General features: G+C 45.1%; 2 protein-coding genes across 2 annotated transcripts; one reads left to right on the plus strand and one right to left on the minus strand.

Moving 5' to 3' along the window:
* Nucleotides 1-1,266: 1,266 nt before the first annotated feature.
* Nucleotides 1,267-7,238, minus strand: DNALI1 (dynein axonemal light intermediate chain 1). Its single transcript, XM_008061655.2, is given in 7 exon segments — nucleotides 1,267-1,636; nucleotides 3,504-3,668; nucleotides 4,024-4,202; nucleotides 5,152-5,321; nucleotides 6,421-6,566; nucleotides 7,093-7,208; nucleotides 7,211-7,238. Coding segments are annotated over 7 exon segments (840 nt in total). The 3' UTR covers nucleotides 1,267-1,600.
* Nucleotides 7,239-9,038: 1,800 nt separating this feature from the next.
* On the plus strand, nucleotides 9,039-22,844 carry SNIP1 (Smad nuclear interacting protein 1). The gene is made up of 4 exons (XM_008061656.1): nucleotides 9,039-9,351; nucleotides 10,528-10,627; nucleotides 20,075-20,673; nucleotides 21,576-22,844. The coding sequence occupies exons 1-4, from the start codon at nucleotides 9,125-9,127 to the stop codon at nucleotides 21,838-21,840; spliced, it is 1,191 nt and encodes a 396-aa protein (XP_008059847.1). The 5' UTR covers nucleotides 9,039-9,124; the 3' UTR covers nucleotides 21,841-22,844.
* Nucleotides 22,845-23,161: the final 317 nt, after the last annotated feature.

Genomic DNA, 23,161 nt, shown 5'->3' on the forward strand with positions numbered 1-23,161 from the left:
TGGCATCTCTAAGGCCATGATGCATTGGTTCTGAGGTTTCACAGCTGAAGCCATTCACTAGTTCTAGTGAAAATAAAGGGAAAGCCCCTCCTGGAGATTCCTGTGAGGGAAACCATTGCCACGTCAGATACTTGAATTAACCCCACTAGTTCCTTCAGAGTTGCCCTGTCATGTAAATATCTGACAGAGATGGGGAGGAGGGCAACCAGATGGAAAGTGTGATATTTCTTTTGTATTGATACTTAGCAGTTTGGGGCAGAAACATATAGAACTGTAAAAATGGAATTTCAAGGTAATGTACATGGACTAGGTTTTAAAATCTGAGGACAAAGCTACAGTGACTTCTGCTCCTCATTGAGTCTGTGAAGTGGACCTACTCAGGACACACATGTGTTACTGTTATAGAGTCCTGGAACTAGCAGGTCTCAGTGAACAGAGCTCTCTCCCATGGAAATGACAGGACAGGCCTGTCTTCTGAGTGGGGACTTGTAATTCGTCAGGATACTATATCAGTGTAAAAGGTGTGACTCAGATGCAGGGTGTGTTCAGCTGGGTGAACACAGCTTTTCTGCAGGACTGCAGTGCTTCTAGTGAGCCTTGGAGCCACAACCAGGACAGATGGCAAATTGAAGCTCTGCTGGAAGGAGACTCTTCTTGCACCTCAGAGGAATACTGAGCATGTTAGTGCCTTCTTGAGTAGTGTTACTTGTGCGACTTGATTGAACAATGGAAGTCACCCAGCTTGCTACCCTAGCCCACTCTAGCCTACCTTGGATTAAAGATTTAGGTTGCTAGTTCAATCTTCTGGGTCTACAAAACCAGAAGAGTTTAGGTGAAATAATAAAATGCAGTTGTCTGCAGGCCATAGCCTGATCACTAGTAATTATTACTGCATGTGAGATTTGGTTACCTCTCCAGTTAATTAAATTAAACAGCTAATTAGGAGGGGTGGAGAGTCAGGGTTTAATTTTCTGCAAAATGAGGTGGTAGAGGAGGAGCTGAGTTGCAAACAGCTCACAAAGGACACTGACTTGTATTCCTCTCTAGCAAACATGACTTTCTGCAAAGCCAAAGTCACGGATTGGACTCTGCCATTGTGTCCTAACCCCAGGCAGTCCGACACCGAGGAGGAGGGGACCACTTGACTTGGTTAGATAATATAGTCTAAAACTAAGGCTCCAAAATAAGTTCCTTGAAATACACTGGAGTAGAGATGGAGACTGAGGCCAGAGAAGCCCAAGTTAAGATATAAGATGACTGTGAACCAAAAGTTTGAGGGGCAGAGAAGCACCTTCATTTGACCAGAATTAAGTGATGGCATGGACTGATGACAAGAAAGCAGTTGCTTTCTAAGTCTCAAGTTGGCAAGCTCCAAGGCTGGTTAGTAAGCCACGTACTGAGATTATCAGGACTACATCCCCTTCCACTGTCTAACCAGGAGCCTGACTGACAGACCTCAGGCGTTTGATGGCACTGCGGCAATTGTGTGACTTCTGACAGGTGATTAGGGGAGGGTATGGCTTGTTCAATCAGGAAACTAACTTTTTATTACAAAAGGCTTATGCTGGGGTAGTGCTTGCTGAGACCCATATGGAAATTATCACTTCTTTGGTGCAATAATGCCTTCCAGTTGGGCCTGAAAAACAAAAACAAACTCCATTAATACTTGAAATGTGCAGCCTAACACATAGCTGAGAGGTGATAAAAGTCTCTGGGAAGAGTAATCCAAATGCTGTCACTCCCAGGAATCTTTGTTTCCCTGCATTCCCAGCTCCATATTTTCTAGATTAGCTAGTTGTTGGCTTGGCATAGTCTTGCTACATTAGGAGAAACCAGAGCTGTCCTGGTTTCCATACAGTAATGGCTCAGTATATATTATAAAGCATTGAGAAGTTGTTGAAATAGTGGATTTTCATGGCTCAGATTTCAGGCCTAAGTTTGTCTGCTCAGTTAAACATTTGGCTGTCTGATTTAGGATCCTGGGAGCTGTGTTGGAACCAGAGGTTTGGGAAATAGCAAATTTTCAGCCACTAAGACAACTTGACACCCAATTAGAGGAAATTGCTACCAGTGAGTAGAGAGCTGTCCGTCTTGTATGTAAAGCTTAAGACACTTGGAGTTATTTACTCTAGCAGCCAGTGAAATAATTTACTATCGTGGTATGTAGACAGATCTTTAAGTAGGTCTATCATGGGGACTGCAAAGACGGCTTTATTTGCAATGCAGCTTTGAGCCAAGAAAAATAACTCGCTTCTAAAGAAGCTCAGGGATTACAAGCTTGCTGAATGTGAGATGCTAAGGTATTTGGTTTGCTCTTGTTACTGCTACAGAAGGAACTGAGGAACTGAGGCTTATGAGAAAGGAATATGGCAGGGAAGGGAAGCAGCTTCGGAGGCTCGTGAGTAGGCAGGTTCACCTCTGGCTGTGACAGTTTCTAGCTTTTCTTTCCGGTCAAATCTTCAGCAACAAAAAAATCTGTCATCTTCCATTAGCAGTAGGACGACTTCTTTATCACAAATGGCCCGTCCTCTGCGTTTGTAGACCTAACAAGCCTGCCAGTCTCAAGAATGTAAGCTTTCTTTAGGAAACTAGAGAGCAGAGGGAAATACTTCTAGGGGCCTTTGGCCAGGATTGGGAGACAGCCACTAGACGTCAGTAGGCCATTTATCCGGAACACTATTCTCAAACTAGCAAGCACCAGAATCACCTGAGACCTTGTTAAAACAGATTGCTGGATGGATCTCAACCCCGAAGTTTCTAATTCAGTAGAGGTGGGGTGGACTTAACAATTTGTATTTCTAAGAGGTACCAGGTGATGAGGGTGATACTGGTGTGGGGCCCAATCTTTGAGAACCTTTGGACCAGGCAGAGCTTGAAGTCACAGAGGCCTGTGGTATGGCTTTGTTCACCAGCTACCCCCTCCCATCGACTCAGTTGGATAAATGTATGCCGTATGCCGCTAGCTTGGGACTTTGACACACACCTGAGAAAGGTTTCCAACTTGAAATTGTTCTTCCTTCAAATGCCTTCCCTGCCCACCCATCAATTCTGACTTCTTCCCTGGCTTTGCCCCAAACCTAGTGCCTTGAAGGAGACTGCAGTGGAAGAGCACATCCGTGCCAGCCTGCTGAAGAATCCCGCCCACCCAAGGAGCGCTCCAGAATAACAGCTTTGAGGGAAGGAAGTTCCACTGTTTGCCATATCCTCCTCTCCCTCGAGGGTGGGCAACTTGTTTCTGGGGTGGGAAGACTCCCCACTGGAGAGCCAGGCTGAGGTGTTGTAGGGATTCAGAGTTGATGATAGAGACCTCTAGAGCAGGTGGATGGAGAATCTGGGTAATGAACCCTCACCCCCACCTACCAGTCAGCTTCCTATACTTCTTGGCAGAACATGCATACAAACAGCTATGAGCCATCAGTGGGAAAGGAGCTGAATGCTTGGCCCATGGGGTTGAAGGTGAAGTAAAGGAAGTGGTCCCTCTCTCCAGCGCCTGCTCTGAGTACCTTCAGCTGCTGATTTGTCCGCTTCAGAAACTGAATCTCCTCGTTGTGCTTCTTCTCCTCCACCTGCCGCCTCTCACTCTCTCGCTTCTCTATGGCCTCACATTTTGCCTTCTGCTCATTCACTTGCCTCTCCAAGTCTCTCTTTTCTGTCTCCAATTCTGCGATCTAAGGACAAAATGCTCAGTCATCCTGGGACATCACCAACTGGACAGGGTGGTGTGAGAGCCTGGGTAGAGGAGACATGGGACACAGAAGACATTGCCAGGGTATGCACTGCCACCCAGTGGGAGGTCCGTGACTGGCATGGAGCGTCCACAGGGGAGACAACACTGCCGAGACCACCGGCCTGGCCGTTAACACTCAACCAAGAGTCCTCATTGAGGTGATGCAGGTTCAGGGTCATGAATGTCAGGAGAGCACCTCAGGGAGCTAGAATTTACTGTTGGAATGACAACCCTGTGGCCCTGAGGTTGACGGAGGAGTCGGAGAGGGCTAAAGGGTCACAGTGAACCCCACTCACTTTCCTCTCCATGTCTGACTTCCCCTGTTCAGCCTGCAGTGCCTTCCTCATGCCAAACGCTACGCTGCTCTCGTACAAGGTCTGGTAGGCGGCGATGGTCATGCGGATCTCATCCCGGACTCGCAGCAGCAGCAGCCCCCTCTCTGCACAGTTGATGGTGACCTCCCGGATCAGCTCATCTTCCAAGGCACACAGACCATGAGATCAGGGAAGGTGGGAGGAGAGGCAGATGTACCATGTCTATTGCAAACCAACTGGGAAGGACTCTAGGGTGTGCTCTCCTTGCTTGGAGACAAGGTCTCAGAGAAAGACTTCAGGGAGGGTGCCTTTGGTGGCCCAAAGAGCCTTGCCATGCAGCCACTCCTCTGAACCTGGTACTTGGTAGTAGCACTCAGTTAGCAAGCTGGATTGGCCAGGGCATAGGGACCCAAGAGTCCTCTGTTTGTTTGCAACAGTGAGTCCCCTCCCTTCTGTCAGGCAGAAACTGGGCACCGTTCAAATAAATCAGACTTTTTTTTTTTGAGTTGGAGTCTCACTCTGTCACCCAGGCTGGAGTGCAGTGGCACACTCACGGTTACTGAAGCCTCGACATGCTGGGCTCAGGTGATCCTTCCGCCTCAGCCTTCCAAGTAGCTGGGACTACATATACACACCACCATACCCGGCTAATTTTTTGATTTATTGTAGAGATGAGGTCTTGCCAAGTTGCCTAGGCTGGTCTCGAACCTGTGGGCTCAAGCAGTCCTCTCACCTCAACCTCCCAAAGTGCTGGGATTATAGGCGTGAGCCACCGTGACTGGCCATTCAGACTCTTTAAGTTTCAAGATGCTGACTATTTTAAAGCAGCTGGGACAGCTGGGGATTGTGGCTCACACCTGTAAGCCACAACTTAAAAAAAAAAAAATGCAGTGCCTATCAGCTGTGGGCTGGTAGGAGAAGCAGGGTTAGGAGGGGAAAGAGGCAGCATTTAGCAATTGATGGGTGGTGGGTCAGGCAGGGGAGAAGAGAGGTGGTTCCGGCATGGGGTGGGCTTCAGCTCAGGGGTGCTCAGGGCTTGGATCTGGGCAGAAGGGCAGGGGAAGGAGGCAGTAGGGTGTGTAGTGCCCACCCCTCACCTGGCCCACTCACCAAAACACTGTGAGTAGAGTTCCCTGCGGACAGGGCAGATGCCTGTTTCCCTGGCCTGCCGCTGCTGTAACTTCAGGTCCAGCTGCTCCTGGAGGTGCACCACATCCATCCTGGTGCTGGGGGTGCTGGACACCTGCTGGATCCATAGCTGTGTTTCCTCCACCCACTCCCTGTGGCACAGACACAGCCAGGCTGAGCAAAACCCACTGATTTGAGAGGGTCGGTTGCACATGAGTGGAGAGGGCCCTGTTTGATCTCTGCCCGAGCAGGCGTAAGGAGCAGCTTTGCCACCAACCCACCAGAATTCTCCATCCCTCCTTGGGCGTGAGGTTCCAAAGCCACACCCACTAGCTGCCTCCTCAGGACCCTACCTTGGAACTTGATAGGTTGGCAATTTCTACCTTCCACGCCCTCCGTGAAATCATCACATACTGTCCCAGATCTGACTCTCTTAATATGTTGGAGACAGATTTATGGTCACTGTTCTTGACCTGAACAGAAGGCCCAGTGGAAATTCCCCACTGATTTATGAGGTGGGAGACACAAGACACCACAAACCTTGTACAAGCCAGAAAGTGACAAATGTATGTATGGGGACAGGGAGGTTCTTGAAGAAGGTGTGTGCCTGCATGAACCCCCCCCCCCCCATCAGGAATCTGGTGCCAGAGGTGGCCAGGTTACAGAATTACGAGAAGGAAGCTTGAGGGCAGAAGCGCCATGTAGGAAAAAGACTTCTAGGCTATTGGTGGGAAAGAATCAACTGAAAAAACATCCCCCTTCCTTGCCCTTCATCTCAGAGATCACAGTCTCTATTCCCCCCACCCCACCTTTTTTTTTTTTTTTGAGTCAGTCTCATTCTGTTGCCCAGGCTGGAGTGCAGTGGCATGCTCACAGCCACTGCAGCCTCAACCTGCTGGGCTCAGGCGAACCTTCTGCTTCAGCCTTCCAAGTAGCTGGAACTACAGGCACGCGCCAACATGCCTGGCTAATTTTTTTATTTATTGTAGAGATGAGGTCTCACCATGTTACCCATGCTGGTCTCAAACCAGCGGGCTTAGGCAATCCTCTCGCCTCTGCCTCCCAAAGTGCTGGGATTACAGGTGTAAACCACCACGCCCAGCTTGTTTCCCTTTTTTTTCATCATCACCTTAAAAACTGTGTTATCAACTTATTACATAAAAACAGTTGAAGAGACAAGTTCTAGGATGCAAAAGCCTAGGCCTTCTCCCAGCCACTGCTCCTCCTACTTTTTTTTTTTTTTTTTTTTACCTTGGAGGCAGGATGGCATTCAAGATTTCTTCTGCCTGCTTTGTAGGATCTGGGACACAGGAAGTTGAGGGGAGCTTGGCCTTGGGTGGTTGTGGAACTGGACCCGAGGGTCCAGGCTGCTGGGGGCTGACTTTCAGTGGCCGAGCCTGAGACAAAGGCACAGGTGAGGGCAGGGAATTATTCAGGAGCTCAGCTCCACAAATCTTGGCTCACTGTGTCACTCCAGGTCTCCTGTATACCCCTCCCCTATTCTCAGCCTATTTTCAGTGGGTCTTCTCAGCAGAAATCTTTTCTCAAACTGAAGGAAGCCATGAAGTCTCTGGTCCCAACTTGATGCTTGAACAGGTGTTTCTGCTACAAGTGCTCAGGTCTCTGCTTTCACACCCCTGGTGATGGGGAAATCTACTACCTGATCTATTCTTGGACCCGGGAACCGAAGTAAAGTGAGCCCCATCCCTCTCCCTGTGACAATCCTAAACCTGCCTTCTGGGGTCACACCCACCATCCGGGCTTTCTGTAAGGCTCTTTCAGCCTCCTTCCCCGACGCCTCAATTCCTTTTACTACCAGCCGCTGCAATCCCTGTCCCTTGGGATTCCTAATCCTCAACGTGGGCATCTGTTTTTCCCTATCGGAGCTTCCTGGCTGTCTCATCCCCTGAGACCTGTCCTTACCTTGGGGCTCCGTTTCTCCGTGTTCCGGCTCACCAGCACTGGGGTGTCATACTTGAGCAGAGAGTCCGCGGGGGGGATCATGGCGGCGGCGGGATTAGCAGCTAGGCAGTGGTCCCTCCAGTCTGGGCCTTGTTTGCTGTCACCATGGAAACCCCCCCACCAGCTCCCTAACTGGGCGGGGCTTCGCAGTGGGGTGGAGCCAGCAGTGCGCCAGTTTTCGTTCTGTGCAATCTTCACGAAAGCTCTTATGCTTCACTTCTTAGGCCTCTTGCTCATGGTATCGCCCCGCTAGTCTTGGAAGTAAGGAAAACAGGGATTCGAGTCCCTGCGCTGCGTCTAGCAGATAACCTTTGCTGAACTGCAGATTAGTCCCTGAAAAATAGGAGTCATCTTACGCCTCTGAAGAATTTGTTTGGGGTGATTGCCAAATGAAGGCGGAGTTCTCAGGTTTAAAAAAAATGGGGGGGGGGGTGCGGTGGGCCGGGCGCAGTGTCTCAAGCCTGTAATCCTAGCACTTTGGGAGGCCGAGGCGAGAGGATTGCCTGAGTCCTGGGGTTCGAGACCAGCCTGGGCAACTTGATGAGACCTTGTCTCTACAATAAATAAAAAATAAGCTGGGCGTTGTGGCGCGCGCCTGTAGTTACTGCTACTTGGAAGGCTAAGGCAGAAGGATCGCCTGGGCCCACCAGGTCGAGGGTGCGGTGGCTGTGAGCGTGCTACTGCACTCCAGCCTGGGCGACAGAGTGAGACTCCAGCTCTCGCTCTCTCTCTCTCTCTCTCTCTATATATTTTTTTTTAAATTAAATGGAGAAACGACAATTTAAAGACCAAAGGGAAATTTCCCCTTCATCCTCTGAAAGTTCGCTGAAGGCAGATTAATTGGAGAAAATGCATACAAATTTACTTAATATGGATACAGGTGGAGAATCACAGATTCCCCCCCAACGTGTTTCAGAAGTTCATGTACCATCCTGGCAAAACAGGTTGTGGGAGAAGAAGAGGAATTCTGTTGAGGGGATTACTAGGGAGAATGAATGAATCAGGGAACAGAGATTAATTTTGTTAATCTTTGACAGAGGAATGTCTCTGTTCAGGTGTGGTCATATTCTTGGTTTTATACAGGAAGGAGACAAAAAAACCCAATAATTCCTTTTGGTGCGTCTGGACCTTAGGCTGACAAAAGCCAGTGCTTTGGGAGAGACGGTTGGTGTATGATGGGAGGGTCGGAGAGACTTGAGCCTTCTTCGGTTCAGCATGTCAACGCGCCATATTTTGGGGTATCGGGTTCTGCGCCCCAACAACATAGCAGAAAGTTCAGGAAATAGCCTAGGCAAGGTGGCTCACGTCTGTAATTTCAGCACTTTGGGAGGCCGAGGCGGGAGGATTGCTTGAGTCCAAGAGTTCAAGACCAGCCTGGGCAACGTAGCAAAACCTTGTCTCTTTTATTTTATGTATTTTTTAAAAGTTAAAGAAAATTCAGGAAATAGAGGGGGAAATGCTAATGACTTGCCCATGAGTTACCTCCTCTGATTGCATTTCCATCTCTTCTTCCGGCGTATTTCCAAATGTAAATGTAATCACAACTGTAGTCTAAATGTAAATGTAATCTCAGTATGTGCACAATTTTGTATCGTTAAATCAGGATTTTTTTCCATTTGCCATATATATATATAATTTGTAAATGGCATTATTAATGGTCACATGCCACTCAATTAGCTAAACAAGTAATGAGTTTACTGCTGGGCATTTAGGTTGTCTCGTGTTTTGAAATTACGAATAACATGACAACAGCCTTGAGAGATGTGCCTTTTCCTGGAAGCCTGCTTTTGAAACTTAAAACTCCCGCCCCGCAAGCCGTCACTGCGGCCCTGCCCACTAGGGAGGCGTCACGAGTTCGGGCTCTCAGCCGCGAGGGCTTCTGGGAGAGCGCACACCCCGGAAACGGAAGTCTCAGGAGTGGTAGCATTCGTCATTTCCTTCAACGAGAGCAGCTCAACGGACTTCCTTTCTTTTGCTCAGCCAAAATCGCAGGATGAAGGCGGTGAAGAGCGAGCGGGAGCGGGGCAGCCGGCGAAGGCACCGGGACGAGGACATGGCGGCGCCGCCGGCGGCGGTGGTGGTGAAGCAGGAGCGCCTCAGCCCAGAAGCCGCGCCTCCCGCCCACCGCCGACCTGACTTCTCCGGCGGTAGCCAGTCCCCGCCGGCCTGCGAGCCGGGTCGCCCTGGCCACCGCGGGAGCCGAGCTCGGGGCGTCAGCCGGTAAGTGGTCAGCAACCCGGACTAGACCTTGGGTCGGACTCAGTCAGAGGGGAGTTTAGGGCTAGCGACAGAAGTAGGTCTTGAATGCTGAGCGCTGCTGCTTGGACTGAATCCTGAGGCGGTGGGCGTGACCCCTGTTTACTCCAGAATGTTTACTTGGGCTCCATCACTTGCGTTCTGGCTGGTTGTTAACGAGCAGAATCCAGCCCCTTCATTCTTGTGTCTCCAGCACTTCGCAGAGTATAGCCCAGCGGATAGCACAGATCCTCTGTTAAGTTGGAATGAGATTTCCCCCATCTGGCCACAAATGAAGCCCAGGCGTTGTCTTTCTGGTTATGTGCCCAGAAGGTTTCCACATCGAGGTGTAGGCAACCTGCCTGATAGAAACTCGGGGCGGGGGGAGAGGGGAAGGTGCCTTTTGCTAAACTCATTTTATGCATTCTTTCAGTATAGGTTTGTTGAGTGCCTATTACGTGCTAAAGACTGTCCTAGATACTGGGACTACAAAGATGTTGCAGATAGATGGTTTTCGCCACCTAGAAATTGGCCGCGACTACCCCTAAGACGGACGACAATAAGCACAAAAATAAAATCGTTTCCATTAGTAACAAGTTATTAGGGATAGGTTAGAACGGTAATGTGTTAGTAAGAGATTGGAGGAGAGTGGGGAAAGGCCTCTCTAAAGAGGTGCCATTTGAGCTGAGACCTGAATGATAGGAATGATCCAGCCTCTTAAAGATCCGTGTGCAAAGAACTTGAAGTAGAATTACTTTGAACTGGAAAAAAGGCAGTGTAGAAGGGGGATGGTAGAATGAGATGGGATAGGGAGAAAGAAGAGCTATAAGATGGATGGATTGTGATTGCTCCAGGGGGATGTTGGTGGTGAGGGAAAAAGAGTCAAGGGTGACTTCTGGATGGTGGTACTGTTAGTAAGATGTCAAGGAGTGAGAGAGGAATGGTTTCTGAGGGGTTGGAAATCATGTTATTTAAGTGAGACGCTTCGATAGGCGTACACAACTCTGGACACATTAGGAAAGTGAAGCTCCTGATTCCTCTAGTGTGATCAGGAATCTTCACAAATGTGGTGTTTGTGTTAGTAGGCAAGCCTGATACTTGAAATTAATTTATATAGGGGAAGGGAAACAGATAAAATTCTGTGTACCATTCCCTGAATAGGTCTCCAGCCAAAAAGAAAAACAAATCTTCAGGTAGAAGTAAGTCTCCTCGAAGTAAGAGAACCCGAAGTCCTCACCACTCAACAGTCAAAGTGAAGCAAGTAAGTGGATTGGGGTGTTTTGATATTGGGTCCAATCTAGAGCCTTTTCCCATCAGAGCTAAAGAGTGTGTGTGTGTGTTTTGCTTCTTTTCTTAAACTATTTTAAGATAATTGTTGATTGTTTTTGGTGATGAGGTTGACAGAATTAATGCAGGGAGGTATACTCTACCAGGTTTCTCCCAATGGTAACATCTAACAGAACTATGATACAATAACATAGTCAGAATATTGACATTAACATAGTCAAGATACAAAACATTTCCATTACATATCAGTAGTTCATTTCTTTTTGTTCCTGAGTAATATTCAGTAGATTGGATTTAGCCATTAAATTGTTAAAGAACATCTGGGTTGTTTCCAGTTTTTGGCCATTACACAAAAAGCTGCTACATAAACACTTGTGTACAGGTTTTTGTGTGAACATAAGATTTCATTTGGTCAGGTGTGGTGACTCATGCCTATAATCCCAGTACTTTGGGAGGTCAAGGTGAGAGGATTGTCTGAGCCTGCAGTTTTGAGACCAGCCTGGGCAACTTGGCGAAACCTCATCTCTACAATAAATCAAAAACATTAGCCAGGCATGGTGGTGCATGCCTGTAGTTTCAGCTACTTGGAAGGCTGAGGCGGAACGATCACCTGAGCCCAGCAGGTCAAGGCTGCAGTGGCTGGGAGCGTGCTACTGCTCTCCAGCCTGGCTGACAGAGTGAGACTCCAACTCAAAAAAAAAAAAGATTTCATTTCTTTGAGATAAATGCCCAAGAGTGCAGTTGCCAGATTGTGTGGTAGTTGCATGTTTAATTTTTTGAGAAATTGCTGGATGGACCAGGCATGGTAGCTTGCACCTGTAATCCCAGCACTTTGGGAGGCCGAGGTGAAAGGATTGCCTAAGTCCAGAGGTTCAAGACCAGCCTGGGCAACCTGATGAGACCTTGAGACCTTGTCTCCACAATAAATCAAAAAACTTAGCCGAGCATAGTAGTACACGCCTATAGCTCCAGCAACTTGGAAGGCAACAGAGTGAGACTCCAACTCAAAAAGAAAGAAAGAAAAGAAATTATCAGACTGTTTTCCAGAGTAGCTATATTAGTTTGCTAGGGTTGCCATAATAAAATACCATACACTAGGTGACTTAAACAACAGAAACTTATGTGTCCTCCACGTGATCTTTACCAGGTATCCCTGGTGTCTTTTTTCTTATAAGGACACAAGCCATATTGGATTAGGGCCCCCACCCTCATGCCCTCATTTAACTTAATCACCTCTTTAAAGACCTCATCTACAAAGTTATATTCTGAAGTACTTGAATTTGGTACTTCAGCTTTTTTTTTGACTTGAAGTCTCTGTCACCCAGGCTCTGGCATGCTTAACCTGCTGGGCTCAGGTGATGCTTCCACCCCAGCCTTCCAAGTGGCTGGAACTACAGGTGCACACTACCACACCCAGCTGATTTTTTTTACTTTATTATAGAGATGAGGTCTTGCCAAGTTGCCCAAGCTGGTCTTGAACTCCTGGGTTCAGGATGTCCTCTCACCTCTGCCTCCTAAAGTGCTAGGATTACCCATTTTTCCATTTATGGATTGTGTTTTTGGTGTCTCATCTGAGAACTTTTTGCCTAGCCCTAGGTCTTGAAGATTTTATCTTATTTTTTTCCTTAAAATTTAACATTGTACACTTATGTGCACAATCTATTTTCAGTTTGTTTTAATATAAAGTATGAGGCTTAGATTGAAGTTCTTTTTTTTTTTTAACCTTTGAATGTGCACCAGCACCTTTGTTGAAAAGGTTATCTTTCCTCCACTGAGTTGCCTTTGCTTATTTGCTAAAAATCAGTTTGGCATGTATGTGTGGTTCTACTTCTGGGCTCTCTATTCTATTCCATTTATGTATGCCATTCTGATAATACCACACAATCTTGAACAATCTTGCTAAAAAAAAAATTTTTAAGTCAGAGTTTCATTCTATTGCCCAGGCTGGAATCATAACTCACCATAGCCTTGACTGCCTTGGCTAAGGTGATCCTTCTGCCTCAGCCTCCCAAGTAGCTGGAACTACAGGTATGTGCCAACATGTCTGGCTAATTTTTTTATTTTTTGTGGAGACCGGGTCTTGCTAGTTTGTTTACACTGGTCTTGAGCTCCTGTACTTCAGCAATCTTCTTACCTTGGCCTCTGGGATTATAGGTGTGAACCACAGTGCCCAGCCCAATCTTGCTAAAATTTTCATAGGAATTGTGTTAAACTGATACTTTGGGACACTAATTGACTTTTTTTTTACTATGTTGAGTCTTCCCTTTTTTTTTTTTTGGAGTTTCACTCTGTTGCCCAGGCTGGAGTGCAGTGGAACGTTCATGGCCACCGCAGCCTCTATCTGCTGGGCTCAGGAGATCTTTCTGCCTTAGCCTTCCAAGTATGGAACTACAGGCATGTGCCACCACACCCAACTAAATTTTTCTTTATTGTAGAGACAAGGTCTCACCAAGTTGCCGTCACCAAGTTGCCCATGCTGGTCTCAAACCCCTAGGCTCAGGCAGTCCTCTCGCCTCTGCCTCCCAAAGTGCTGGGATTACATGTGTGAATCACTGCGTCCAGCATGTTAAGTCTTCTAATCCATGAACACTGTGTGTCTCTCCTTTTATTTAAATCTTTGATTTCTTTTATTTGCGTTTTTAGCATGTAAGTCCTATACATATTTTGTTAGGTTTACACTTAAGTATTTCTTGGAGCTGGTCATGGTGGTACACACACCTGTAATACCAGGTACTTGAGAGGCTGAGGTAGGAGAATCACTCAAGCTCTGGAGTTCAAGATTAATCTATGCAACATAGGGTGACTGTTTCAAAAAAGTATTTTTTGGACGATTGATCGTAATTTAAATATTAGTGCCCATATGTTTTTTGCTAGTATATAAAAATATAATTTGTCTTTGTGTATTTATCTTAATCCTGTATCCTTGCTGAACTTGTTTATTCTAGGAGATTCTTTTAAATTACTTGAGTTTTCTAAGCCCACAGGTTCGAGACCAGCCTGGGTGGCTTGACGAGACCTCATCTCTACAGTAAATCAAAAAAGTAGCCAGGCGTGGTAGTACATGCCTGTGGTTCTGGCTACTTGGAAGGGTGAGGCAGAAGGATCGCCTGAGCCCAGTGGGTTAATGCTGGGTGGCCATGATCATGCCACTGCACTTCAGCCTGGGCGACAGAGTGAGACTCGAACTCAAAAATAATAATAATAATAAATTACTTGAGATTTTTTACATAGCCAATCATGTCTATGAATAGGGACTATTCTATATCTTCCTTTATATGCATTTTTCTTTTTTTTTATTACACTGGCTACAACTTCAAGCATTGTGTTGAATAAGAGTAGTGAGAGCAAACACTTTGTTCTGAATCTTGAGAGACAGGTATTGAGTCGTCTTAAACTCTTTATTACTAAGTGCATTAAGCAAATGGATTTTCCTATGAATTTGAGAGACTGACCAGCATTCTACTACCTTAAAGATATAAAGCCAGCCAGGCTTGATAGTCTACTGTATAAGATCAGATACTGCTTTGGCTATCTCAGAATTCAACCTCAGGAACCACAACACCCAGATTGAACTTCTTAAATTGCGTGTAGTTTTTTTGTTGTGTTTTATTTGTTCATATACAACTTGTAGCTCTTTTCCTCTGGTTCCAGAATCATCTTGCTCTTTTCCTCTGGTTCCACAATAAATCCTGGGGCATTTAACATGAAATTTTACTGATTATTATTATTTTGAAATGTCTTATTTTGCTAATTTCCCTTCCTATCAAATTATCTCTTTTAAACTGCTTTCTGTCTTTCAGTCAGCTAGAGATTTAGAAATGGCCCTCAAACAAAAGGGCTTACCAAGCAGCTGAAGCTGACTTTTACATAGGTTAATCTTAAATACGATTGCACACGGTCTCTGACTTAAGCATGATTTTTGCTTACAGGTATAGTCTGTCCTTGGTATCTGCCAGTTCTGAATCTGTGGGTTCAATCACAGATCTAAATTATTATTTATTTATTTATTTATTTTTTGAGTTGGAGTCTCACTCTGTCGCCCAGACTGGAGTGCAGTGGCCGCTTCCGGCCACCGCAGCCTTGACCTGCTGGGCTCCAGTGATCCTTCCGCCTCAGCCTTCCAAGTAGCCGGAATTATAGGCATGTGCTACCACGCCCGGCTGATTTTTTGATTTATTGTAGAGATGAGGTCTTGCTGCCCAGGCGGGTCTCGAACCCATGGGCTCAGGCAATCCACTCACCTCAGCCTCCCAAAGGCGCGGGATTACAGGCTGAGCCACCAAGCCCGGCTAAAATTATTTTTTAAAAATAATTTTTAAAAATACAAATGAAAATCAATATAGGCCAGGCACAGTGGCTCAACCCATAATCCCAGCACTTTGGGAGGCCAAGGCAAGAGGATTACCTGAGCCTAGGAGGTCGAGACCAGTCTGGACAACTTGGTGAGAGCTCATCTCTACAATAAATCACAAAAACTAGGTGGGCATGATGGCATGCTTCTGTAGTTCTAGCTACTTGGAAGGCTGAGGCAGAAGGATTGCCTAAGCCCAGCAGGTCAAGGCTGCAGTGACCGTGAGCATGCCACTGCACTCCAGCCTGGGTGACAAGAGTGAAACCCCAACTCAAAAAAAAAAAAAGAAAGAAAAAGAAAAACAATGTAACAACTACTTATATAGCGTTTACATTGTGTTAGATGTTAAAAGTAACCTAGCAATGAGGTATACAGGAGGATATTCATAGGTTATATGCAAAATACTTTTTCATTTTATATAAGGAACTTGGCATCCTAGTTTTTTTGTTTTTTGTTTTAATCCACTAGGGGTCCTGGAAGAAATTCCTTGGGGTTACTGAGGGACAGCTGTATTCTCTTTTCTATCTCTGAACCACCATTTTCAAAACAAATGTATTGATTACATGCTTACTGTAATAAAACAGAATTATGTAAGATATAAAATGAGAATATGGCATATATACCATATGGTTACTCCTCTCATCCCCCAAAATTGCACCACCTCCTCAGCAAAAAAATCTCCATCTCACTTGCCAGAAGTACCCACAATAATAGAATCTCTGTCTCCATCATCGCTTGGCCTTCTTCTCCCCATGAGTGTCTCTGTGTTTCTTATAAGGACATCAGTCACATGGGAGTAATGACCTACATTATTCCACTATGACCGTACTTTACTAATTATATCTTTGATGCCCTCTTTCCAAATAAGGCTACATTCTGAGGTTCCAGGAAAGACATACATTTTGGGAGGCACTATGCAACCTTGTATAGTTTTTTTGTTTGTTTTTAGTAGAGACAAAAATGTCACTATATTGACCAGGATGGTCTTGAACCCCTCAGCCTCACAAAGTGCTAGGATTATAGATGTGAGCCACCTTGTCTGGCCCTTGTATAGATATTTTAAGTTTGAAATATCTATTAGACTGAGTGGACAGTAGAAATAAGGAGAGACATCTGGACTGGAGATAAACATTTGGAAGTTGTTGGCATACAAATGTATGTAAAGTATTAGGATTAGATGAGATTACACAGGAAATGAGTGTAGATAGAAGACCAGTTAATCAAGGACTGAATCCAGGGGTGATCCAGCGTGAGGAAATTGCAGCAGCATTATCAGCAACAGAGACGAGAAAGTAAGAAAAAGCAAGAGTCTGGTAACATTGAGGCCTTAGGGAAGTGTTGCCGGGCTTGGTGGCTCAGCCTGTAATCCCGCACTTTGGGAGGCTGTGGTGAGTGGATTGCCTGAGCCCGCGGGTTCGAGACCCACCTGGGCAACTTGGCCAGACCTCATCTATACAATAAATCAAAAAATTAGTGGGTGTGGTAGCGCACGCCTGTAGTTCCAGCTACTTGGAAGGCTGAGGCAGAAGGATCGCCGGAGTCCAGCAGGTTGAGGCTGCGGTGACCGGGAACGAGCCACTGCACTTCAGTCTGGGCGACAGAGTGAGACTCCAACTCAAAAAAAGAAGAAAGTGTTGAGGCCATTGGATTTAGCAACATGGAGGTGTCATTGGAGATATTGACTGGCAATTTTAATAGGGTAGTAAGGGTAAAACCTGATTGGAGGTGTTCATGAGAAGATGAAGGAGAGGAACTGGAAACTGGTCTTGAAAAGCAGTACTCTTTTGAGGAGTTTTACTGCAAAAAGGAATGAAGAAATGGAATGGAAGCTGGCATTTCCATGGGATGGGAATGGAGTCTAGAGAACATGTTCCTGCAGTGATTCAGCAGAGCAGGAAGAGTAGATTGTGGAGAAGAGAGAGCTGCTGGTGTAATGTCCTTGATGAGAGGGGATAGGCTCGAGCTCCCACATCTAGGAATTAAGTTTAGATAGCAGCACTATATAAATAGCTCATTTATGGTCCCAGGAAGGGAAGGAAGGAAGAGTATATTGGTGTAGATACTGGTAGATAGTAGATTTGAAAGACTACTTCTGCTCCCAAAGTGGTGAGATTGCAGGCTTGAACTACTGCGCCCAGCATAATGTAAAATAAACATGAGACATTTCAGTTATCAAAGAAATGAGGGGAAAAAAAAAAGCAAGACTCCTTCTGACTGAGTAAAGAAGGGATGGGGAAAAGCATGTTGGAGACAGAGAAGAGAGAAAAGGTGAAACAGTCATCTGGGAGAGTATATGGCTCAGGGAAATGTAGGGTGTTCTTGGGCATCACTAAGGAGTCTTAGGGTCATGCGCTTAAGTCAGACTGGTATGTTTCTTGCCAGCCACATTTATCTGTTGGTGCTGGTTGTGGTTTTGATGTGAGAGTGCAACAGAATGGTACAGGGACAAAGGATTTTTAATGGTTGTGCTAGGGAGTGATAATTCTGCTTGACAGTGGAACTTAGGCTAGACAAGAAAGGGCAAGAGGCTATCCAGAGGGTGAAGAACTGTGCATAGATAGTAAGATCAAAGGATGGGCTGTCTTACTGGGATAAGGATTGTTGGAATTGGGGTAAAAACTGAGCTGAAAGACGAATTGTGGCCAGAAAGAGGGTTCCTTGAAATTGAGATTATAGGGCAACCTCTTTCAGGTCCCCTCCCATTGTGGGAGCTTTCTGTCTTAATAAATCCTACTTTCTTTTTTTTTTTTTTTGAGTTGGAGTCTCACTCCATCTCCCAGACTGGAGTGCAGTGGCACGCTCCTGGCCACCGCAGCCTCGACCTGCTGGGCTCCGGCGATCCTTCCGCCTCAGCCTTCCGAGTAGCCGGAATTACAGGTGTGTGCTACCATGCCTGGCTAATTTTTGATTTATTGTAGAGATGAGGTTTCACCAAGTTTCCCGGGCGGGTCTTGAGCCCGCAGGCTCAGGCAATCCACTCACCTTGGCCTCTCAAAGTGCTGGGATTACAGGCTGAGCTACTGAGCCCAGCCAAATCCTACTTTCTAAAACAAATAAGAAAGGAAGAAATTGAGATTATTGTGGAGTTGCAGTTACTGTGAAAGAAAAGGTGGTGGTGGGACTGAGGTGAAAGGAATAACAGCATTGGAAGAGAGGAGTTTAAAGAACAGAGAGGTCATCATGTTGAAATATCGCCTGTGTGTTACTGAAATCACTGAGAGTCATGTCTAAGAGAGTGACTAGAGCTAGAAGTGAAATGGGCAAGAAATGAGAGGAAGTTATTTATGGTTAGCAGGTGCCAACAAAGAGGGTAGTGCTGATGATGGTCTTATGTGAGGTTCAGAACTAAGAATTTTTAGAAAGGAGGGTTTGGGGAGTGTTCTAGAATAGTCATTGATAACCAGGTGCAGTGTAACCCCAGCATCTTGGAAGACCAAGGCATGAGAATCACCTCAGTCTAGGAGTAGAAGACCAGCCTGGGCAACATAGCAAGACCCTGTCTTTCGGTGTGTGAGTTTTCAGTTCCAGGGGGCATAGTTACAAAGGAATTGAAGAAGGGTGGGATTTGGGGAGAGAATACTGGGCATCCAGAGCCTTACAGGGATTGGAATACAAGGGAGATGGAGGTGATGGCCAGGAGTCTGTGACTTCTTATAGTGACTCTTAATCAGGGATAAAAAGCATAATGAGATTAGTCCTGGTGAACTCAATGCAGATAGCAGCAGCAAGCTTGTAAATGTTTGGGGACAAGGGCGTCTTGATGCTTGCCTTTGGGGACTAGGAAGTCTAGAGAAACAGAATCTTACTCTCAGCACACAGGTCCCCATTTGACCCCTGTCTGTGGCAGGGTCTTGGGGGATGAGGCCTCAATCCCATTGTTTTCACATTTAGGCTATCGTGAAATATGCTGCTCTGAACATGGCTGTATCTCCTTGACTCCCTGCTTTCACTTCTTTTGGCTATATGATCAGAAGTGAGATTGCTAGATCATTTCGTAATTCTATTTTTTAATTTTTTGAGGAACTACCATACTGTTTTCCTACAGTGGCTATATCATTTTACATTGTCATCAACAGTATACGGGGGTTTCAGTTTCTCTACATCCTCACCAACAATTGTTATTTTTTGCTTTTTAATAATAGCCATCATAGAATTCCATAACATTAAATACCTGAACTGTTCATATTTATGTGATTGGCTTATAACTTTTTAATAAGTGTATCTGTTCAAATCGGGATCAAAATTAGATGTACACATTGCAATTTATCACTGCTTCCTTTAAGTCTCTTTTGTCTATAAATTCCTGTTCCCTTCTTTTTTCTTTGCAATTTATTTGTAATTTGCATCCCCTTGTATTTTCTGTAAACTGATAGTTAAATCTCAAGCCTTGGTCAGGTCTAAGTTCGGTTTTTTTTTCCTTTTTCTTTCAAGTATAGACAATCAAATGTTGCTGTGTGCTTCTGTCAGGGGGCATGCAGTCTCTGGTTGTCTCTTTGCCTAATCAGTTTTGAAAGTCTCTTATTGGGCCGGGCATGGTGGCTCACACCTGTAATCCCAGCACTTTGGGAGGCAAAGGCAAGAGGATTGCCTGAGCCCAGGGGTCTGAGACCAGCCTGAACAACTTAGCAAGACTTCTTCTACAATAAATCAAAAAATTAGCCAGGCGTGGTGACCCGAGCTTGTAGTTCCAGCTACTTGGAAGGCTGAGGCTGAAGGATCGCCTGAGCCCAGCAGGTCGAGGCTGCAATGGCCATGAGAGTGCCACTGCACTCCAGCCTGGGCGACAATGAGACTCTGACTCAAAAAAAAAGAAATCGAAAATCTCTTATTGCTGTTTTTGAATTTTTAACCTTAATTATTTGTAAACACTTTTTATACATGAATATTTTATATTCTGTGTTTTACTAGTCCAGTGCCTTGCAAGGGAACATAACTACAGCAGATAATCTTATTTCTATGGGAAGTTTTATTCTGAATGCCAGAGTCCAAGTTACAAGTAACTTTTTGAATCTATGAACTTGTTCATAGATTGTGGCTGCCTTTAAATTACCAAGTCTGTTTGAATTTCAGGAACGTGAGGATCATCCTCGAAGAGGACGGGAGGATCGTCAGCACCGGGAAGCATCAGAACAGGAACACAGGAGAACTAGGAACAGTGACCGAGACAGACACCGGGGCCATTCCCACCAAAGAAGAACTTCTAAAGAGAGGCTTGGGAGTGGGCTGCCTCAGGGGCGAGATCGAGACATTCAGAACCTGCAGGCTCAGGAGGAAGAGCGGGAATTTTATAATGCCAGGCGACGGGAGCACCGCCAGAAGAATGAAGTTAGCAGCAGTGGTCATGAGTCTCAGGAATTGGTTCCTCGGCCTGGTGGCAACAACAACAAAAAAGAGGTGCCTGTTAAAGAAAAACCAAGCTTTGAACTTTCTGGGGCACTTCTTGAGGACACCAACACCTTCCGGGGTGTAGTCATTAAATATAGTGAGCCCCCAGAAGCACGAATTCCCAAAAAACGGTGGCGTCTTTACCCATTTAAAAATGATGAGGTGCTTCCAGTCATGTACATACATCGACAAAGTGCGTACCTCCTGGGTCGACACCGCCGTATCGCAGACATTCCAATTGATCATCCATCCTGCTCAAAGCAGCATGCGGTCTTTCAGTATCGGTAAGTATACACATAGGAGAAGAAACTGAAGAACGAGCAGAAGCTGATTCTCGGTTAGTTAGGGTTACCAAGATCTGTGCACATGTCACAGAAGAATCCCATAGCCTTCATATCTAATATGGGTGTTGTTAATCTAAACTCCCCTTTGAATAATCGCTTACATTTGTATAAGAGCATTAAACTTGGTGTCAGACACTCAGATTTTGAATCCAGCCGCTGCCACTTAACCTGGGATAGTTCACTCTCTGGGCCTTAGTATTCACCTACCTCTCAGGGCTATTACGAAGGTTAAATGGCGATATAATTGAAAATGCCCAGCATGCATTAGCTTAATCTGGATCTTGATAGTATGCATAGGACAACTGCTGTTTGATTTTCACAACATTCCTGTGAGGAGGATAGGACAAGTATTAATATCCCCATTTGACAGATGAGAAAACTAAAGCTCAGCAAAGCCAAGCGACTTGCCTAATAAATTATCACCAGGGTAGAACTCTGGCTCAAATATAGCTCCCGTGACTCTGAAGTTCAAGTCTGCTTGAACTTCTTTTCCCATTTGGGCAGGAACTAAAATATTTTGAAACATAGATGAAAGAAGCATTATATTAATTATGAACAACAAGAAAAAATTTATTTTCTTAGCTATGGGCAATAGGCCTTGAATTCTGCATTTCAGTCTTCTGATCATGGATAGCCCCCAGCAACCAGTTCTCACCTTTTCTAAGTATATTTAAACTCCCAATTTCTCTATCCAGGGTTATACTTTGTCCTTGATTTCCTAGAGCTTTAACTTGAACTGTGTTCAAGCCAGGTTATTTACATCGTCTAGGGTGTCGTAGCAAAGAGCTTTGGAGAAGCTGGCTGACTTTACTAACAGGTTTCTCTCCTTTTTTTTCCACTAGGCTTGTGGAATATACTCGTGCTGATGGCACGGTAGGCCGAAGGGTGAAGCCCTACATCATTGACCTTGGCTCAGGCAATGGAACCTTCTTAAACAACAAACGTATTGAGCCTCAGAGATACTATGAACTGAAAGAAAAGGATGTACTCAAATTTGGGTTCAGTAGCAGAGAATACGTCTTGCTCCATGAGTCATCGGACACTTCTGAAATAGACAGGAAAGAAGATGAGGATGAAGAGGAAGAGGAGGAAGTATCTGACAGCTAGCAACTAAGAACCCAAACTATTGAGCCACCTTTTCCTTCTTGGAAGGCTTTGATTGACTCAGAGCACCTTGGTGCTCTTTGTAATGCCTCTTACTGCCTTAAGTCTTTCCTCTGTTGCTGACCAGCTTATGTTAACAATTTAAGAACACTGGCTTAAGTTTGGAACTTTTTTCTGTGGCACATCAGCCATATGCCTGGGGGCATTTGTTTTCAGAACAGTCTCACCAACTACAACACATCGTGTTTTAATAGAAGCATTGTGGCTTTAGTTGGTGCTGCAGGAACTGCTGCTTAGGAAACTTAGTTAAGGGGGAATCGTGGCTTGTTCTTTTTGTAAAATTACTTTATTTATTTAGTTGTTAAGATTTGTGGACCGGGTATTTTTGTTTTGGGGGCAAACCCCTGAGCAGAGAATCTTACTAAGCTTTGGTTGTCACCAAAACAGCCTCCAATATATACCAAAGCTTTGACCTGGTTGAGCTTTTGAGTTGTAGAGGTTGATTTTGCACTTCATTTTTGGTGGGTGGGAACTTACTGCAGTCAATAAACTTTATTGACTGTTTTTAACTTAAGCAGATACTTTGTGGCATCGGCTTAAGACTATGGCTATACAGAAAGATCATGGCTACTACGAACGAGTGCTGATTCAGTATCACAAGAGACTGAAATGGGTCATGGATCTGTTCTCTATGAGAGTTCCTGATTTTCCATGGAGCATGTATATAACACTTTTGATCATATTAACTCTTCTTCAGTTTTGCATTTTATCTCCCTCATTTTTCTTTGAGAAATGCCCTGTCACTTATGTGGCAGAGTCCTTACTTTATTCTAACAACATGTGTATATGTCTAAAGGACATTGTGTTTTTACATGTCTCTACACAATTTATCCTTTAAAAATGTGTTCAGAGAGGTTGTATTATGTTCCCAAGGCTGGAAAACGGGAATCTTCCGGTTCCCTAATTTTCTACCAGAGGAATATATGTAAGTAGAAAAGTATTAACTACTTACATGTAGTGTCTACGTATGTGTATACATACACACACACATACACACACACATACAAATTGTATGTTAAAGAGCTGATACTGATTTTCATATGACAATGTTAGGCAAAGACTTCCCTGCATTTGAAGAGCAGGTTTTCATTTATATGTATTTTTGGGATAAAAAATAATAAAATTGTAAATATTGCCCCATTTCAAAGAGTTGACTACTTTCCTAGCATAGAGGACCTGATGTTTACAGGACCTGGTCTGTTTGCTGCTAAAGGAGTCTGTATCAGTATTTTTGAGATAAAAATAGTTGTGTAGGGTGCTGTGG

Source organism: Carlito syrichta, unplaced genomic scaffold, assembly GCF_000164805.1.
Source record: "Carlito syrichta isolate Samal-C Ts95f unplaced genomic scaffold, Tarsius_syrichta-2.0.1 Scaffold305386, whole genome shotgun sequence".
Lineage (NCBI taxonomy): Eukaryota > Metazoa > Chordata > Mammalia > Primates > Tarsiidae > Carlito > Carlito syrichta.

Bases quoted from the DNA above. Each gene is read 5' to 3' on its own strand.
- SNIP1 (XM_008061656.1), top strand. From the start codon at position 9,125: ATGAAGGCGGTGAAGAGCGAGCGGGAGCGGGGCAGCCGGCGAAGGCAC. The intron at 10,628-20,074 runs GTAAGTGGATTG...TTTGAATTTCAG, and splicing joins CAACAGTCAAAGTGAAGCAA to GAACGTGAGGATCATCCTCG. The intron at 20,674-21,575 runs GTAAGTATACAC...TTTTTCCACTAG, and splicing joins CATGCGGTCTTTCAGTATCG to GCTTGTGGAATATACTCGTG.